Source organism: Triplophysa rosa, linkage group LG9, assembly GCF_024868665.1.
Source record: "Triplophysa rosa linkage group LG9, Trosa_1v2, whole genome shotgun sequence".
Lineage (NCBI taxonomy): Eukaryota > Metazoa > Chordata > Actinopteri > Cypriniformes > Nemacheilidae > Triplophysa > Triplophysa rosa.
The window spans coordinates 20,097,826-20,117,106 of NC_079898.1; the positions used below are offsets into that span (position 1 = coordinate 20,097,826).

Genomic DNA, 19,281 nt, shown 5'->3' on the forward strand with positions numbered 1-19,281 from the left:
CTCACTTTCTTCACAACACTATGTTTAAAATGCCCTCTGTTCATTCGTTTTAATAAAATTATATTAAATATAATATAAATTATAATGCGCAATAATAATTTATAGAAATAATATGCATATGATTAGTATTAGATATTCGTTTTCGTGGAAGCAGAGTAGATTTTAAATGAATTTTAAATAATTTGCCAAGTTAAATTCACTGTTAGACTTTTCATTGTATTTTTGCGGTAACTCACTGGCAGCACTATTGCCAGTGACTTGCTGTAAGTACCCCTCTACAGTAGCTTAGCTGTATATGTACTTTACAGTTATATGACTTTACGGCAACTTCTTTTTACAGTATAATATCCATACTGTAATATCTTTGTACTGTATAATACTCTTACCACAATCAGGATCCTTCTCTAAAAAATAAAATGGCGGCTGAAACGCTGCTTTGAACATATTTTTATATGAATTAAAGTTTATTTTTCACCTTTAATAACTTTCAATTGCATTTCTAGCGAGAAATTATTACTGTAGTTTTAAAATATGTGGTTGGTTTTTGCAAAGACGGTCTCTGTTTATAATTCAAATAGACTTCCGTTACTCTGCCTATATGAATCCTGTGTGCTGAGCTGCCTTCATGCACAAACGTTGCCAGCTTTTCTTTTTACAAAAAAATCTTGTCAACTTTTTGTGTTCATGACTTTAGTTATCTTTTTCTGTTTCTTAAACAATTGCCTATTTAAAATGTTTCTATATGCTAAAGTTTAAGTGACACATTTTTAATATCTTCACTGATTAAAGTCAGTCTTCAAATATAGTAACACTACTGCTATTGTGTCAACAGTAGAATACTGTAAATTCCCAAAATACAGCGTAGCACTGTAAATTACAATATCACGTCATAAAAATACCCGCAATGCATATTACAGTAATTAACAACAACAAAAGATTATAGTATTTTACTGCCATTTTGTGGTAACTAACTGTAAAAACTACAGCAAAGTCTAACAGTGTACGATAACATATTTTTCGTTTTTTATGTTTCGTTTTGTAGTTGAATCTAGACAATGCATGCATTCTGGGCACCCCATGCAGAGGAAGATGACTGAAAGAGAGGGAACTTATTCTCGTTCACAGCTTGCCACAAAATCATACTGTCAAGGGAAAAGAGTAAGACCGTGGAAACAGCTTTGATCTTCATGTGGCAGGTGTTGCCACTCCAGACTTATGGGAGAAGTTTCATATCTAAGAGTGGTTTCTATCACAGGGTTAGATGTACCTTAACTTATGAATGAATAGAGTCATTTCTTCTTTCCGTTTCAGTGAATGTCAAACGATGAACTGCAATACATTTCTCAGCGCTTCCCTGCTGTCATTGTCTTGACATTTCTGAATGCACAACCTCATTTTACATGAGGGGTTTTTAAAATGTACAGACCCTGTATAAAAAGGGTAGAATTTCATTGAAAATAGATGATTTATATTATCAGGCACTTAAAAAACTTTTTTAATGACTTTTAGCTCATTTTAAAAGTTTTATTAAACTTGAAAACGACTGAGGAATTTAGCCTGAGGTATTTAGTTTGTATCTCATCCGGGCTAATGTTGGTTTTTAAAATTTGTCAGCTGAAGTTTAATTGGCTTAGTATGATTAACCAATTATGAATATATTTAAAGTTAAATATAATTAAAAAATAGATTTAACACATTTAGAATAACTATCATCTAAACTATTTTTACATTTGTTTCAGGTCCATTGTATAAAATTTAGCGACATCTAGCGGTGAGGTTGTTAATTGCAACCAACGGGTCACTCCACCCACCCCTTTTGAAGCACTGACACAGAACTATGATGTCGTCACGTTTTCGCTTCTTTGTCGAAGGAGATAACGTATTTATGAAACGCGCTCTGTAGAGCAGTTTGACCATTTAGGGCTACTGTAGAAACAACATGGTGAATTCCATGTAAGGCGACCCGCGGTGTATGTAGATAGAAATATACCATTCTAAGGAAATAAAACATAACGCTTCATTATGTAAAGTCTTTATACACCTCTGAAGACATAGTTATGTATATTATATTGGATTTCTGTCAGATCCTCCAAAAATGACAATGGACCTTTAAAGGGAGTTTTATATATCTGTCCACAGACCCCTAGTTGAAAATCCTACATGATTGGTTCCGAGTTAAAGCTAATCACAGAGAAATCACTCCAACTGAGCAACCTTTCTGTAGACTATCATAAGCAACCTTTATTCCATCATTCACAGGACAGGGCTTCACTCGTCTTAGTGAAAGAAATGTCATATAGAAAAAGAACGTAATCAAAAAAGGTCATATGAAAATGAGGCAATAGCATGACTAATAACAAACGGTCCAGGCACCATACCGTGGCTTCGCCATAGCAACAACAGCGTTGTTCTCAAAGTGGGTCATCATAAGTTATCAGTGACTTGCTCTCCTTTTATCTCCCCCTTTAACAACGCAGAAGTTGACTCAAAAGCGGTCGAAACCTCGGAGGAGACTTTTTTGGGGGCGCCGTGGCATTCTCTGTCATTTTATGAGCCGGGCCGAACAAAGCACGCCGACATGCTTTGTGTCATTTTGGCTGCCTAATCTGGTTCTTCTGGGCCTGGCAGCGCTGGGGCTTTGGGATCAATGTAGCACCACTGCCTCTGTAGAGCTGCCCCACGGCAGCCCACAGGGTGGGCTAATGCGTGTGCTCTCCATTTGTGCTTCGTCCTCTGGCCAAGGACCTTTCCTGAGATGCTTTTGTGTCAGACGGTCTCAACAACCAGACAAAGGCCGATTGAGGCATTGGATGCAACTTAGCACTGGCCGTTTAGCTTTGAGTTAAGGTCAGGGTACTGTACCCCTTTCCATATCCTAAGGCCTGACATTTTCAATTATGTATGAATTATGTGGGCATTTTCTTTTGCCTGAGTGCCAAAAAGCATCCATACATGTGTGTCTGCATGGGTTTACACCAGGGGTCTTCAACGTTTTTCGGGGCAAGGACCCCTTAGATGAGAGATGCATGGAGCAGAGACCCCCTTATACTAAATCTGTAAACGGAGCTTTAAATAGAAACAACTCTATTGTCACGGCAATATTATGTTAAGACATTACATTAGCACTATTATGTTATTGTTGCACATTGGCTAAATACTTTTCTGTGTATTATTTTTGTTTTTAATGAAGATTGTTTGACTATTTTAAGGGATTTGCAGCATCAAACATTTTCATTTTACTGTGAGATGGACAATTAAACATTTATTTGAACCTTAGTTTTTATTAAGGCTTCAATGAGATGACTGACCCTGGTTAATGGCACAAAGACTATTCTAGTGGAGGTAGTGGTTGCCTCTGGATGCGAAAGAAATATTTGTATTGTATGCATTCTGTTGTAAATTCAGGCCGTTTTATTACGTGTCATTCTTTTTTTTTTTCTTCCGCTTATCTGTGTGTTGCAAAACACACCTCTATTTTATAATTCTGAGCTCCGTTGTCTATCTCGTGGATCAGCATTGTCGCTGCTGTTACACGAAAATGAGCACAAGTTTTTTTCTGCAGAGCATCATATCAGACTAAGGAGAGTAACATGATGCAACGAGTCCGCGTTATTTTCAGGGCAACTTGTTTGACGTGCACCATCAGTACTGCACGGTGCGCGTTTCATTGATTTTAAAAACGTACGATAGTTCTGTCAGAGTTTACAATGCAGAAGCGGTGTGGTGTCATTTGGCTTTCAAATTAGCGCTTTACAGCTTTAACAAATTTGAACAGAAGTTCAGTAACATGAGAATGCACTTTATTTGCATGCAACTCCTTTCATGCGTACTTTTATAGGAAGGAAGACAGAGAATGCATTGATTCTAACCCTATCGGTTTTTATGATGCAGATGTAACGTTTCTTCCATTGCTTGCTTCCGCTGCCTGAATGGATGTTTTTGTCCGCACCCAGGTTAAAATTGCAATGCGCGGGAGCTTCAATGAGTCCACGCGGCCGCGCACGTGCGCAGCTTAAAGAGAACTTTGGTTGTAATATTTCTGTACCCATGCTTTACATTTTTAACAAAAAGTTGCCTGCGAGTAAACAGTAATTAGCGGACGCCTTGCAGTTCCACTTGAAGACCCCTGGTTTACACGGGATCTCAGAGAAATCTGGTCGGGTCGCAATGCTGCCCCTCCAGCGGCTGATTACTTTCATTTAAAGGATCGAGTTTATTAATGGTAATATTACAGAGGCCCTGACCCCTAATCTTTCTACAGTCAATTAGTGTTGCTGGTTTCCACCTCCGGGGCACGAGTAGATTTATGTGCTTACATAGTGGGAGAGGACCAACCACAACCCTGGATCATCCCACTTACTGTGTGCTGCAGTTCTGTTCAAACACGGCACGCTCCCAGGGTGGGCTGATCTGCTTGTTCAGAGGTATAGAAAGTGCTTTAAAGGGATGGTTCACCCAAAAATGAAAATTCTGTTGTGATTTACTCACTCTCTTGTTGTTCCAAATCTGTATAAATTTCTATGTTTGACAGAACACAGCGAAAGATATTTGGACGAATGCTTGTAATCAAACAGTTCTTGGCAAAATATTGTTAATAGTGCGGCAGAACTATGTCCCACATTCTTCAAAATACCTTCTTTTGTGTTCAACAGAACAAAGAAAAATTATAAAGTAATTTTTCCTGTTAGTCAATGGGGTCCAAGAACTGTTTGGTTATAAGCATTCTTCCAAATATCTGTCTCTGTGTTTAACAGAACAAATACATTTATAAAGGTGTGTAAATGACGACCGCATTTTTATTATTGGGTGAACTGTCCATTAAAGGTGAATTAACACAAAAACAAGAAGTATTGCATTATGTACAGTACTTGCAGGTGCTAATATTGTGACCAAATTAAGTTATTTTACGCAACAATGCCTTAAACTACTAGACAACAAAGTTTCTGTTTGCGTTTTTTGCTATGGATATAATTGTGTGTAATTGTTATGTTTGCACTTTGCAGTCATATTAAGTGTTGTATTTTTGTATTTGGCTCATTTGCACAGTACTAGTTAACTTAAAATCAATATGCTGATTATATCTGAAGTTTTTTTTTGTCTGGCACATTACTTAATTTCAGGGCGATTATGATATGAATTGGATGGTATTTAGATGTAATGCCATGTTTTAAAATTACATGAACAAATTCTGGTTGCCATTAACCTTATGCGATAGTGAAAATCACATTAATATAATTACGTCGTTAATTTTCTGTCCGTCTGGCAATGCTTGTCTGGAACACACTTGGCACACAAATGGCATGCATTTATTGAAAGCATTCATTGAAATTCATGGAATGAAAGAATTCATTGGTTAGAGTAGCAGGTTTGTAATGCACCACAGTCTTAGTGCTTAGGGGTCATGATGGAAAACAGAATACAATGCGCTCTGCAGGTAATTGTTGTGCAAGCCCATGGTCTGTATTTCCACACCTCTTACTATTCATAGCGTTCGGCCACCGTCTAATATCGCAAGCCTTTTTTTCTGTATTAAAGGGCCAATTAAAATGGCCTTTATAATAATGATTAAGTGCACACCGTCTAATGAATACCCTCAAGAACATTTCAGAATGTAATCTGATATTAAAATTTCTCCACGCTGCAGATACATTCATTAGATGTAAAATGGAAACTGTGAAGTTCTTCTTGGCTGGAATGTCAGAGATAGAATAGCGAACATCGCATTCCTGATGTTTTATGGCCTCGGACAGCCAAAGGTAGACCAGATGATTCTCAGCCACAGATCTGATAAAGTGATAGTTCACCCAAAAATGAAAATTCTGTCATTTACTCACCCTCTTGTCCTTCAAAACCTGTGACTTTCTCTCTTCTGCAGAACACAAAAAAAGATATTTAGAAAAATGTTGGTAACTGAACAACGGTGGTACCCATTGACTTGCATTGGTTTTGTGTCCGTAAAATAGAAGTAAATGGATACTGCTGATGTTCTGTGAATTGAAAAATAAAACATTTTTGGGTGAACCATCTTTTTAATTGACAGAACTCAATGTGTGAGAGTGAAATTACTTTGATTTTATATTTTAGGTCAGATTTTTTTAGATCAGTGCTCCACAATGACAACAACATGATGTTGGCCAGTCAGGCCCCTCCCTCCTTCCCCCCCTCCCCCCCCCCCCCCGTGTCTCAATATCAGTGACCTTTATGCTGTTGTTCCGTCCCTGATTTCAGATCGCCCCACTTAACTCCCGCGGTCATCCACTGCTGCCTTACACCCGACTGAGTAAACATCATCTGCTCCTAGTATTAAATATTTCATGACATGAGTTTGCAGTCTGGTTCTGTGAATTTACTGACTCACAGATTACTTACAATGAAATAACTGCTCCCGCTGTAGAGTAATAACCAGCCTTTAGGTATTATTCGAAATATAGATAAGCTGGTTAAATATGCGTACAGTCATATGAAGAAGTGAAGGTGAAGAAAGTGAGCGTTTGGAGCTCACTTTGTCAAGGCAGCATTAGTGTGCTTTTAAAACGCTGGCTACAAGAATCAATTACAGGGCTTTTACAAATAAAGACAGGAAATGTGAGGAGAGCAAACCCCACCCTTTCACCTTCATCTACCTTGCTGTGTGTCCCCCAGTCATTTCATAATTTAAAATCATTAGGACAAACCCGCAGACTAAAAAACCCATTTCTTGAAGTAATCATAATCTATCTCTACTGACAGAAAATTAATATTGCACTCATAGAAGCAACATTTTATCTTTATTTATTCTGTCCCCAAGAGAAAAACACCTGCGACCAAGTCACCTTTTCTTAATGCAGAACATTTTGGTGCCTTATGCTTTTTTGACTCGTGCTTTTTCTTTGAAGCGTCCTTTGATATGTGCCTTTTGAACCGCTGAAGGATGTCTTGAAAGGAGAAAGTGTTTAATTAGCTGTTTTACACTGGGAGCAGAGCACATGAGACAAACCCACGACAAGCAATGTAGAAAGGATGGCCTCTTGTCCTCCAGATGATAATATATGCAGCAAACTCGTCCATTTATGGATGGAATGGGCTCTAATGTCACATGAAAAGAAGCCTTTCATTATTATTTAATGCTTAATGTTTGGTTGGAAAAAATGCAGCTGTGATTTAAAGGGATAGTTCACCCAAAAATGTTCCAACAATTGTTCCAAACCTGAATACATTTTTTTGTTCTGCTGAACACAAAGGAAGATATTTGGAAGAACCAAACAGATCTCATCCCCCATTTGCTGCCATAGTAGGGAATATAAATACTATGGGAGTCAATGGGGGATGTGTTTGACATTTTTCCAAATATCTTCCTTAATGATGAGTAAATGATGACATTATTCATGATAATGAATTTTCATTTCTGTTTATTTCAGTTCAAACTGCTGAAGTGAACTATCCCTCACATTTTAGTCACTATCCCATTTTACTGTATAATCCTTTAATATACTGAAGAGTTTTTAGAGTTTTGTTTTCAGTTTTATTATAGTTTATGTACGCGTCTTTTGTATAAATCTGCAAGTGATTCTTATGTGTACGGTTTATGAATTTGTGGGTAGAGATTTCAAAAATTGAGGGTACAGTTTACTAAATCGAGGGCACAGATGTGGGGTACAGTTTAATAATCCGTGAGCATGATTTGGTAAAGTGGGAACAGTTTTAACATCTGTGAGTACGGTTTTTAATCTGAGGGGATGAATTACAAAACTGTGGGCAGAGATTTTTGGATCTTGTTTTTTTTTCTCAGACAGTTGACCTCGCAGACTCCGTACTTTAACGAGTGGGGTGACATGTTTTTTTTTAAGTGGGGACGAATTTTAAAACTGTGGTCACATCGCTTTTCGGTTGAGTACCCCTACGTAACATTATTATGTCCAAAGTGCTTTTTTTGCGAACGGACGGAGGGAGACCCGCTGGAACATGAGCGCAACCAGACGGTAAGCGATCAGAAAATCTTGAGATTCGAAGTAGCTGCAACCAGCCCTTGGCCCCACCCCTGGACGTAGACTTTTTTTTACATCAAAATGCCTGCCATTAAAACAGAGAATTTCACGTACATACACATAAGAATCACTTGCAGATTTATAGAAACAAAAGACGCGTTCTTGTTAAGCATATGTGTGCGCATGTTTTATAAGTGATGTATATAATTTATAAGCGAGTGATTTAAAGTTGTATATGCATGGATCATGTTTATATGTACGTACTGTATATACGAATGTCTATAGATGTATATGCATGTACCAAGTTTATGCATATTCCAGTGTCTATAGGTGTATGTGTGCATGAAGTTTACATGCATATGCAAGTTATAGAATGTTAGTATGCACATGTTTTATAAATGTATAAAAAAGAAGTTTTTGTAAACTAAAATAATCTATAATCTAAAATAATCTATATATATATATACATAAACATAAACATATGTTATTTGCCCAAACGTAACATCCGGTAGACCTCCGCAAAGATCAATAACTGTTTAGTAGTTTAAATGTAATTAAATACAATTAATAAACAATAAAATATTAATATGAAGTAATATTAATATACATTAAATGTAAAATAAATGTTATATTATAACCAAACACAGACCAGAAGTTAACTTTGAGCCAATCGTGTGTCCAATGAATCCGTCTATATTAGGAAATTACTTTAAAAGAATGTGTGACATCAATATGCAACACAACCTGATGTAACATTTCACTTATTTCTGAAGACATTCTAGTGTTTCCGGAATAAGCCCAAGTCATGCGCTCCACGTATAGGAAATGTTTTTGTGAGCGCTACTGTACATGCATGTCCACAGGCCATTTCACCCCTTTGTCTCTCGGTTCTTTCTCCATTCCCATTTTAACAGCTTTCCCTTAAAGCCCTTATTCGAATGCCATCCTCAATTTATAATGTCATAGCTCTCATGATAAATACAATAAAACATTTAATAAGACCATTAGCTACATGTCAGAGTAAAGATCTTAATCAATGTAAAGTTCAGGGCTTTAAAGGAATTGATCTGGACGTTTTGTAATGAGAGGGAGATTGTGCGGTGGATAGAGCCGAATGGCTTCTATTATTCTGCCTGTCAGGGTGACGTGTCGTCTCCGGGGCCCTGCTGATAAACATGCCGGAGTGCTCTGCAGACCAGCCTTCATCTGCCAGCACAAACAAAGCAATCGGGATGATACATTTTTAAAGGCGGCCGGTGCTGACTTGGTACTGGAGGTTGAGCTGCGAAATGGAGGCGGTGAACGGAATTAAAGTGACATATTGGTGTGTTTTGTGAGAAGTGCTTCCTGTCTGTTTGTTTCGCTGGTAACGTCTCACCTGAGACGTTCGCTGCTGTGCATTTTCGGGGTAGAGAGATTTACTGCATATATTTTCCTCCCGTTCCACCGATGGTACAGTACTATATCATTCAGAATTTTTCCTGCGGTGCTCGTGCTCGAAGGCCAAAGAAAGGGGATTTTGGTTTGGTGTTCGCTGTACTGACCACTATCTCGGGTCCTTTATCCCCGGAAAGCACATTTGAATTGTGATCTCATTTCATGATAAGTTTATTTCCGTTCCATGCAGCTTGTGATGTACTGCAGTGTGGTAATGGGACTATCGGAGTAGCCGTGAGAGTTTACTTCTCTTTTTCACACAACCGCTTGCAGTTGTTGAGAGGATATCGAACTCTTCTGTTTGACTGCTTGAAGGAGCAGCAGTTGGTCAGCCATAAAAGCAGTGATTGAGTGTTAATCAAGATCAATGCACCAGCTGCTCTTTCAGTTACTGTTGCGGTCTCTCCCCTGGTGTTTCTCTCATGGAGTGTGTCCATTATATAGAAATGCTGTAGATAATGGCTGTGCGTGTGATGTCACGATCTTGAGAGCCTTTAAACCGGCTGAGCAAGGTCTTTGGGTTCACTCGTAAGATGGTTCTGGTTTGGAACTAAACTTTGTATGCAGCGTCTGGTTTATTTTACTAGGGACAGGATTGTTCAACTTGTCATCTGCACTTCTCTTCTTGAGATCTTTAAATAGGACCAAAATGTAACCCTATACAGTATGTGAATACCATCTTAAGTCATTTTAGTGATTTGTTTTTGAGATTTAATGTTTACTTATTTATTCAGCATAAAATCATTATAACCTTGATATCTTGAAAATTAACTGAGTAATGCCATGTCAGAGATTAAATCAATGTTTGGTACTCCTGGTATATACAGTATTTGCACAAGTAATGTCAATGAAATCATTAATTTCCGTATTTAAAATCATTATTTTCAGTATTATAAATATAGATTTGATTGTTTACGGCGATAAACACACATTGCCTTATTTTGTTATTTTTTGGCTATGGCTATTTTAATGCTTTTGATCTCATAATTGACACTTTAGCCAGGATTTCACAGACAGGGTCACAAATGTTTACATATGAAAACATTGATAAATTTGGCCTGTCCTGATAAAGCGCACTGGTAATAACTTACAGTATTAAATAGTTAACCCAGAAATGGTGACCATCCTATTATGGAAAGTCAATAGGGACCATTTTTTGGGTGAACTATTACTTTTATAAAAGGCATTATAAGGTAAAATCTTTATTTAGCTGTAGGTGTATGCTCCATCCGTCTGATCTTATGTCATTTGTAATTATTTTATGAGATGACTAATTTGTTTAAATTTATATGATGTGAATCATACAAAAAAGTAACAATTATTAGAAACAGTTTTATAAAAATAAAGTCTCAACAAGAGTCAGTACATAAGTATTTTTACTCTGTACTTTATCAGAAGTAAAGTTTTTACTTTTTCAGAGTTTTTACTTCAGAAAAATGCAATTCACTGCATTACAAAAGACATGTCGTACTTTTTACTCTACTACATTTCATAAAAACATTTTTTGTTACTTTTAATACTTACAGTACAGTAAAAATCTAGTACTTTCTTATTTTTATGCAAGTATTTTTTTAAATTTAAGTAGTAAGTAAGTTTTTAAGAACTTTGGTATAAATAATAAAAAACAATATATATTAATCAAATACAATGTAAAAAGTAAGATTTATATTTTATAAGTGAAAGTGAAAGTGACCTATTAGTCAGATATGGTGACCCATACCCGAAATGTGACCTCTATGAAAACTATGAAAAGGCCAACTTGTATAAAAGTAGATTGTACTAAAATGCACAAATAAGATTACAGGTTTAAATTCATATGAGTTGTCTCTCTTGTAAAAAAAATGACCAGTTGCCGTGAGATTATGGTTGTTGTGTAATTTATGCCCAGTAGGTGTTTGAACAAGCACACAGGATAAGACTGTGGCCAGTGGATCACCTCTTCAGCTCTGATGCTTTGAGCAATGTGCTCCCATGGCAACCAACCTGCATGTGCTGCTTCATCTCGGGATGTGAGAACAGAACTAGGATTATAAGCAATCAGATCCTCAGCACACAGACATACAGTACCTGTGTACTTGCATGGCAGTGGTAGTTCTACAGACGGCCTTTGCCAAGAATCCCAGTGCACGTCATTGCTTAGCGATCCAAATGGCTTTGTTACCTAAATGGTTACACTTAAATAAACTTGAAGATTTACTTTAAGATTCCACTTCTAAAGTGGAAATTTCCCTTATTGAATAGATGACCCGGAGGTGTGCGTGTGAATAAAGGGTCGGTTGGAAGTTGTATCAGTGGTTCATCTGTACCAGTTTAGTTCCATCTCTAATCAAACACACCTGAATCAGCTGATCAAGTTCTTTTGGGGTCACTTGCAGGCACACATGCTGATTCTTGGTAAGGACTAGACTTTGAACAGTATGTAGCATTATGATTTATTATTTGTTGGAGTTGGGTTGGTCCAGAAGTCATATGACCGAGCTTAGTTAGAGCTTAATTTGTGTAGATTTTTTAACATTATTTTTACAGTGGCTGTAACTGTCGGACTACAGTATAAGCAGTTGATTTTTTTGCCGTTTCTGTGGGTCATGCAAAATGTGATGAAGTATATTTGTTTTTAGGGTTTTTTTAAGCTGCAATCTGTGACTTATGCCTCTAAATTGCCATCAAAAATATTGCCATAAAATTACCAGTTACGTACTGATCTTAAAGGTGCAGTGATCTGTCCGTTTTTATTGTTTTATACTATTGTCTGATGTCTACTTATGACTTTCGCAGGGTTTTTACATTCTAAAACATCAAAATCAATAAGTAATAGGCTATTTTCTACCCTGGTTTAATTTTAGTCTCTCCACAAAGACTTGTTCAAGGAATCCGCGTTGAAATGAAGCGAACCAACGCTCAATGTTTTCCCCACGTGAGCTGGAACATCTTTAAAAATGAACTTCAACCACACATTCCTACTGTCGGAATCCGAAGGAAGGTTATGCAGTGACTGTGTTTTTCCACAACCAGGCACTGCACAATATTTAGCGATCTTTAACGGCATGATGCTTACACTCGCTCTATCTGGTTCCGTGCAGCTTGTGTTCAGTATTGTCATGCGTGAACCAGTGGGCAGGGCTGGAGAAGTAGGCGTTGATATTCTTCTGTGGAGGTGGTGTTGAACCGGTCTATGACGTCATAGATAGGTGCATTCCAGGACGTGCCGTTCGCTGAGCCTCGTGTCAATAACAGTTGTTATTTCAGTAACAAGGGCTTTTTCAGGTCTGACACTTACAGGATGTTCGCTTGAATACGATTTCCTCTTTTATAACAAAAACTCGGGTTAAAATTGTGGTCCTAGTTCACTACACCTTTAAGTAGGTTGAAGTCAAATATTGTTAAATTGACATTATGCATGAACTCATAATATAGTAAGGATTTTGTAATGTACTTGCCTAATAACTGATTTGTTATATATGGATTGCCACTTTAAAGGGATAGTTCACCCAAACATGAAAATTCTGTCATCATCTGCCATCAAATTCTGCACAATGACTTGCATTGTTTTTGTGTCCATACAGTTGAAGTGAATGGGTACCGCCGTTGTTAGAAAACATGTAGTGTTGTGTTGTACATCCATAACTCCTGTCATCCACGTAAGCATGTAGCGTGTGCATCCCACTAAATGGGAACAGTTGACACATGTTCAAACAGCGCACAGCGGTACATTTAATTAAGTTCTGCTCTTAAACCTAGCAGGAGTTCCAGCGAAGAAGGTGCGTCCATTATAAATAACAATAATAATAAGTTAATGAACAACCGGTAGAACATGAGCAGACATGATTGATTAGGGACGAACGATTGTAGTAGAAGTGTTTCCCCAGTGACCAATTTCCACACACCACTGCAAGCAAATGAAACAACGGCAAAAGCAAGCAAGGCCTTAAGCCTGATTCAGTCCTAATGAACTGACGGATCAGAAATAATCATCCACACACAGAATCATAAGTCACGGCAGAAGAGTAATAATGTCAGCCTTGTTAATTAAAGTGCCGCTTGTTTATATATAACACCGGTGCATTTATATCAAAGTTATTTTGGTGGTCATTGTTGTAGGGGTGTAACTGTGTCAAGCTAAATTAGCGAGTGACTTCTGGCCTCTGTGTTGTGTTATGAAGTTGTTATCACCTTTGCACCTTAATTCTGCTTAGTCAGACTCACCAGCGGAGTGTGTGTGTGTGTGTGTGTTTATAGAAGCTGAGATGAGAGGGAGATAATGATGTTTAAGACTAAAGCTCAGGTTAAAGAGATGGTATGCAGCCAAGCATGTTATGGTTATTCATTTCCAATCATATTGATCATAGGGTGAATGGATGTGGATGTTCCTTTATTAGTTGGTTTCTCATGATATTTGTTTTTTATTGAGCCAGAAAGTCAAAGTATCTGTTTTGTGGTCTGTGTCTATACTGCTAGTGGCCAAGTGTAGAAACAAATTAGGATTTAATTGAAAATAGATGAATTGATTTTGCTGAATGTTTTTGAAAGCGGACCCTTTGGGATAATAATGTTTAGAATTGCTTTAGATTACATTTGAATGCCTGTTATAATTAGACTAAAAATACAAAACTCACAATCTACAATATAGAACACTGCAATTATAATGCGATACCCATTGGCTTTGTTAACCACCAATTTTACCACCATAATGTACAGTAAAGTGTATTTCTGGATTTAACAAGAATATGCGTTGAGAAATTAAATATCATGTTTTTTTTAAGTGGCTTCTGTAGCACAAAATAACAAGAAATAAATTCCAACAATCTTGACAGTTACAGTGTACTATATTGCGAAGTTGACGTTTTTCTGTCATGATCACGTCTTTATTTGATGCCCACAGAGGCCCGGTTTTGTGTGCTTACATTGTGTTGCGCTTTAAAAATGGCCCGTCCTCACGACTCATACCAGGAATTTGAGCCAGAGCGAGATGTACACCTGGAAAGGTCAAAGCCTTACTGAATGACTCAGCTGAAATATTGATCTTGACAACCAGAGCCCTGACACGAAACTGTAAAATAATAAACAACCAAACAAAGCTTCCTCCACTGTGAGAAAAGCAGAGGAAAGTGCCAAACGCGAGAACGAAATGCGCAAACACGTTCAGGTGATGCGTGTATGCGCTGGATAACGTCACGTCATGTGCCGTGCGGTTTTGATGTTTTAATTGCAACAGTAAGTTACGGTTTGTAATCAGAGGTGCACAGCTCGGCGGGAGGCTCATCTGTTGCTCATTGAAAAGCCCAACTGCCTTTGATTTGTACAGCTGTCACCTGAAATTATGTTGCCATTGTTTTCTTGTTTTTGTTTTGCCCGTAATATTCAGATAGCAGCACTTTTATTGCAATTACGCTTCTTTGTGTTAAAAATCTCGCCGTAACGAAACCTCATTTGATATGGAAATACCTGCTTTTAGCACTTCAAACATTTTTAAAACAAAGCCTTATTAGCAGCCTTTAGAGTGTCTCTAAACAGCGTCTCGTGCGGTCAGAGCGACAGCGCAATTCATGCCTTTTTAGCACTCGCTTTATTGCCGAGCGGTTCGTACTATTCTTATCTGCATCCAAACAAACGGTAGCGTGAGGAAACGATAGGAAAATTTGCATTTGTCATAATGTCGCGTTAATGCAGCGGTCACACTTTTTTTTGTGATAAATGCTAGGCTGAAACACAGATTCAGCTGGTTTGGGGAGACAAATGAGAGCTTTGAATAAATATCTTCGCTTTACTGTTTATTAATACACTAAAAATGATGAATGTGGAATGGGCGCAGAGAACGCAGTCATGTGGAGAAATGATGGTTCTCGCAGCTCTAAACCTGCTCTTGAGTAATACATCTGGTGCAAAGTGCCGCAAAGCCAGACCTATTACAGTATGGTAAGTTTTTAATCTTTTAAAAAATATGGCCATAAATATCCGAGTCGTTCTGTTTGTGTGAGTTGCTCTGGTCTGTTTTGTGCCACATAAGAAAGTCGCTTTCAGGCACCTGTTATGTTTACAGTAAATACTGTGACACAAATAAACTCCTTAAATGAATGATGTTTTAGTTTTTAACCCCCCCAAAAAATGGGTTTTATTGTTCTTGATTGTTTAATGTTCTTCAGAAGATTGGCGAATTTAATTTTTCATTTATTTCTTTAATAATCTACCATGCTTTTATTTTTACCTTTTTGATTTTGGACCAAAAAGAATTAAAGGTCCAGTGTATGAAATTTAGCGGCATACTCCACCCCTCCCTTTAAAAGCAGTACGGTAAGATGTTGTCACGTTTTCGCTTCTTTGCCAAATAAGATAACATATTTACACGCTCTGTAGTGCAGTTTGTCCGTTTAGGGCTACATGGCGAATTCTATGCAAAGGGACCTGCGGTGTATGTAGAAAGAAATAGCTCATTATAAGGTAATAAAAACATAACACTTCATCGTGTAAGGTCTTTATAAATAAACATAGTCATGTATATTGTATTACATTTCTGTCAATAGATGCTCCAAAAACCTACACACTGGATCTTTAAGAGTTAATGAAAATGGAAATCTTTCAGAGAGGTGCTCCCTGTTGAGTTTAGAAAGTTTGCCAAGAAAACAGTTGATTTCTTGGGAGCCCAGGTGTTTGTGAGTTTTAATTTAGTCAATCAAGTGTCAAATGCAGAACTTTGGGATTTTCTGGTCACCTGTACTGTCAACACATCAAAAATGCTTCATTCTGCCTTTTATGTTCAGTTTGTTTTCCTCAGAACTCAACTTTATTTATTCATTTTTTTTGTGCTTTTCTTTTTGCTGTCAACAGCATCGTCATAACAAAGCAAAACAATTCCCAGCTACATGTCATTCCGGCCTACGGTTTACTTTTCTGAAAGAACTATGACATCATAATGCTCAGCCTCATGATCGGATCAATTATAATTTCCTAGAATATTGAATTACTAGGCACATTTTTTGCAGCCAGCGTGCATACATCAGACTGATGTATATTTCCCATAGGCCTTCTCTCCTCCAGCTACTGTATGTGTCCGGCATACTAAACTATGTGTGTCCCTTAATGAACTGTCAGATTAATGAGATCAACACTGCATGACAGGCAGAATGCTGCTTTTGAAATCTCTCGCTAGGGAAAGTAAATTGAAATGGAGTTTTACACCGCCTGCATGTCAAAAGCAGGTGTCAAAGCCTACAGGTGGGAAAACCGCTGTTATGTTTTATTATATATGACAATATGTGTTGTCTTAAATGGAATTACTTGAGCGTAATGTCAGCATGTCGTATTGGGTCAAACTAATGCTCCAACAACAAATGTCAACCCAGAGTCGGCACCAGGGTGCACAAAGTGAGGGGGCTGCTATGTTTAGTGGGGGGGCCAGGGTTTAGAAGGGGCTGGTGTCCCGAAATTTCATTCTACCCGTCAGATTATCCTACCAGGCATGCGCACATCAATGTTACGTCATTTTCTTGCGCCATAAAATCATACTTGTTTATTTTATACTGCTACGGGAATCTGATTGTGTATTTTCGTTGTTAAACCATTCTAGGCCTACATATTTATTTAGTACTGGTAGTACAATTATAGGGTATTGCGCTGTAAATTAATCATACATGTTTCTTTTATGCTGGTAGGATAATCTGACAGGGTATTTACTATGTAAATGTATTTAATGTGTTCATTTTAAACTGGTAGGACAATCTGACATGGGTATTTTGCATTGTAAAATCATCCTACCTGTTTATTTTGTCGATGTGGTTTAGATTATAGCCTAAATTTTGCCCTGCGGTAGGAAAATCTGACAGGTAGGACAATTCGAGGTTGAGACACGGCACATAGGCTGAGGTCTCGCTCTGTTCTGTTTCAGCGTGCGGCTCTTCTGCTGTTAAGAAGCGGCACTCCGCCATACCCCAGTTTTCTTCTCAAGTTTAAGTTTTAACAATTTACTTTTTTATCAGAGATAATCGTGGAAAACCTGATCTATATGCAACGTGGTAGGTTAACCAAATCACACTTGTAAAAGCGGCACATTCGCACATAACGAGTGCGCAAAGAAATCCATGTCCGCACACGTCAGCCGCGCACTGCCTTTTTCATTGTGAGCCAGACATTTTTAACTATATCACAATAAAAAAATCTAGTTAAATCCTGCCTATGGGTGCGCAATACCTGCGAGTTGTAGATACAAAGCTTTTCATCCAGTGCGCGCTGCCGTTTTGAAGTTTAACAATTCTAAATGTCCATTTCGGGGACAGCATTGCCTATTTCGCGTAGCTTTTTCAAAGCTAATAAATTGAACTGAACTAAAAGACATGAAAGACACTGAAACTGTAAGGCTAATTTTTTATATCAACTTGGAGGAGAGCAAATGTTGTATGACGTTTTGACAAAAAGAACTGGAAATACACCGATCATAGCCTACATAAATTCAGCGGAAGTTAATAAATGAAGTTTATTAATTTAGACGCATATATAGAAATAAATATATAGAAAAATGTCTAAAGCAGGCTTTAAAGAAAAAGTGACAGAAAAAGTATACAGGGGACTGTTCCCCAGTAGAGCTTTATGTCTAACAAAACGATCGCATCAATATAACAACACTAAAGAGCGAGCTCTTGCTTTCTGATAGACGGCCTGTATCTCCACTTGTCACGTCTGCATAATAATGCCCGTTTCTTGTTAAGCAATGCATACAGAAACGTTTCCTCTGGACGCAAGCATCCCTTTAGCTTGTGTTTTTAGCAACACATGAAAGTACAGCACAAGACAATGTCTTTAAAATCTGTTAACGAATAAATAAATTATTTTTTACCCTCTGCTCTTGTTGTTTCTTTAATAAATATAAACCAAATTCATTCTCCAAATGTTTTTTAAATGATTTCGTCTTTTATCATTTTAAAAAGTGAGGGGCACAGTGACTGAAGTGGCCGGGCCATGCCCCCTAGTGCCCCCTCGTGGCGCCGACTCTGTGTCAACCCCAACAGGAAGAGTCTTGTATTTCCATTTCTTTAAAGCCTGTTCTTGATTCTGTATGTCCTTGCACACAAACACGTTATTTGCTGTTTTTAAGCTTTTTAATACATATTTGATGCTTAGTCTGCATTAGTAAATATTCCCACTGGCTATTACTGAAATATTCCTAATTCAATAAACGTCAATTTGCTTTGAATCTCACAGTTCATGTGTTAGACTTCTATAGTTCGTGTAATGACATTCTTGCATGTTATCAAACTGCAAGCTAAGCAGAAAATCCTCCAGGTTGGGCTCGATTTATAGCCTGTCCTATATTCAATGACTAACTTCCATTTGCATAACTTTTTTTTCCCTCTCTGATTGGTGTCAGCACGTGCTTGAAATGCTTGTTACATGCCTAATTTGAAGTGCTTTTAAAATTATTTTTCTTTCTATTTCAGGCCTTTCCATGCATATCTACAGGAATATATGGTAAGAAAATGTCTTTCTCCTTCAAACCTATTTGAACCTTTTTGCATGCATGCGTGTGTGCGGACAGACTCATGATGTGCCGTAGGTGCATGTTAGACACTAAGCGCATGCATGTTCAATGTGTGTGTGTGGTTAAAGGATGAAAGAGCCGACCATGAACAAATAACCTCCCTCCAATACACACTCAAAAATCCTTTTATGCCTCGACTTCCTTCCTGCATTGCTTTCATTCTCAAAATTGCCTCTCCTTTTCATGTTACTAGAAAGCAGTGTGCATATAAGTGTGCATGTAAGTGTGTTCCCTTTGAAATATGTGTCATCATATGTGTGAGTGATATACAGTACGGATATAAACGCAAGTCAATGCAACTCTTGGCACTTCAAACAGACGTGCCTTCATCGCACCCGTCTGTATCCGCAATAA

General features: G+C 37.7%; 1 protein-coding gene across 2 annotated transcripts in view; it reads left to right on the forward strand.

Annotated features, from left to right (window-relative positions):
* Nucleotides 1-19,281, forward strand: part of macrod2 (mono-ADP ribosylhydrolase 2) — a 510,226-nt gene that overhangs the window by 362,952 nt on the left and 127,993 nt on the right. For both annotated transcript variants that reach the window (XM_057341952.1, XM_057341953.1), the window contains exon 7: nt 18,827-18,857. In XM_057341952.1, coding sequence (XP_057197935.1) covers nt 18,827-18,857 — 31 coding nt within the window. The remainder of the gene's footprint in view (nt 1-18,826; nt 18,858-19,281) is intronic.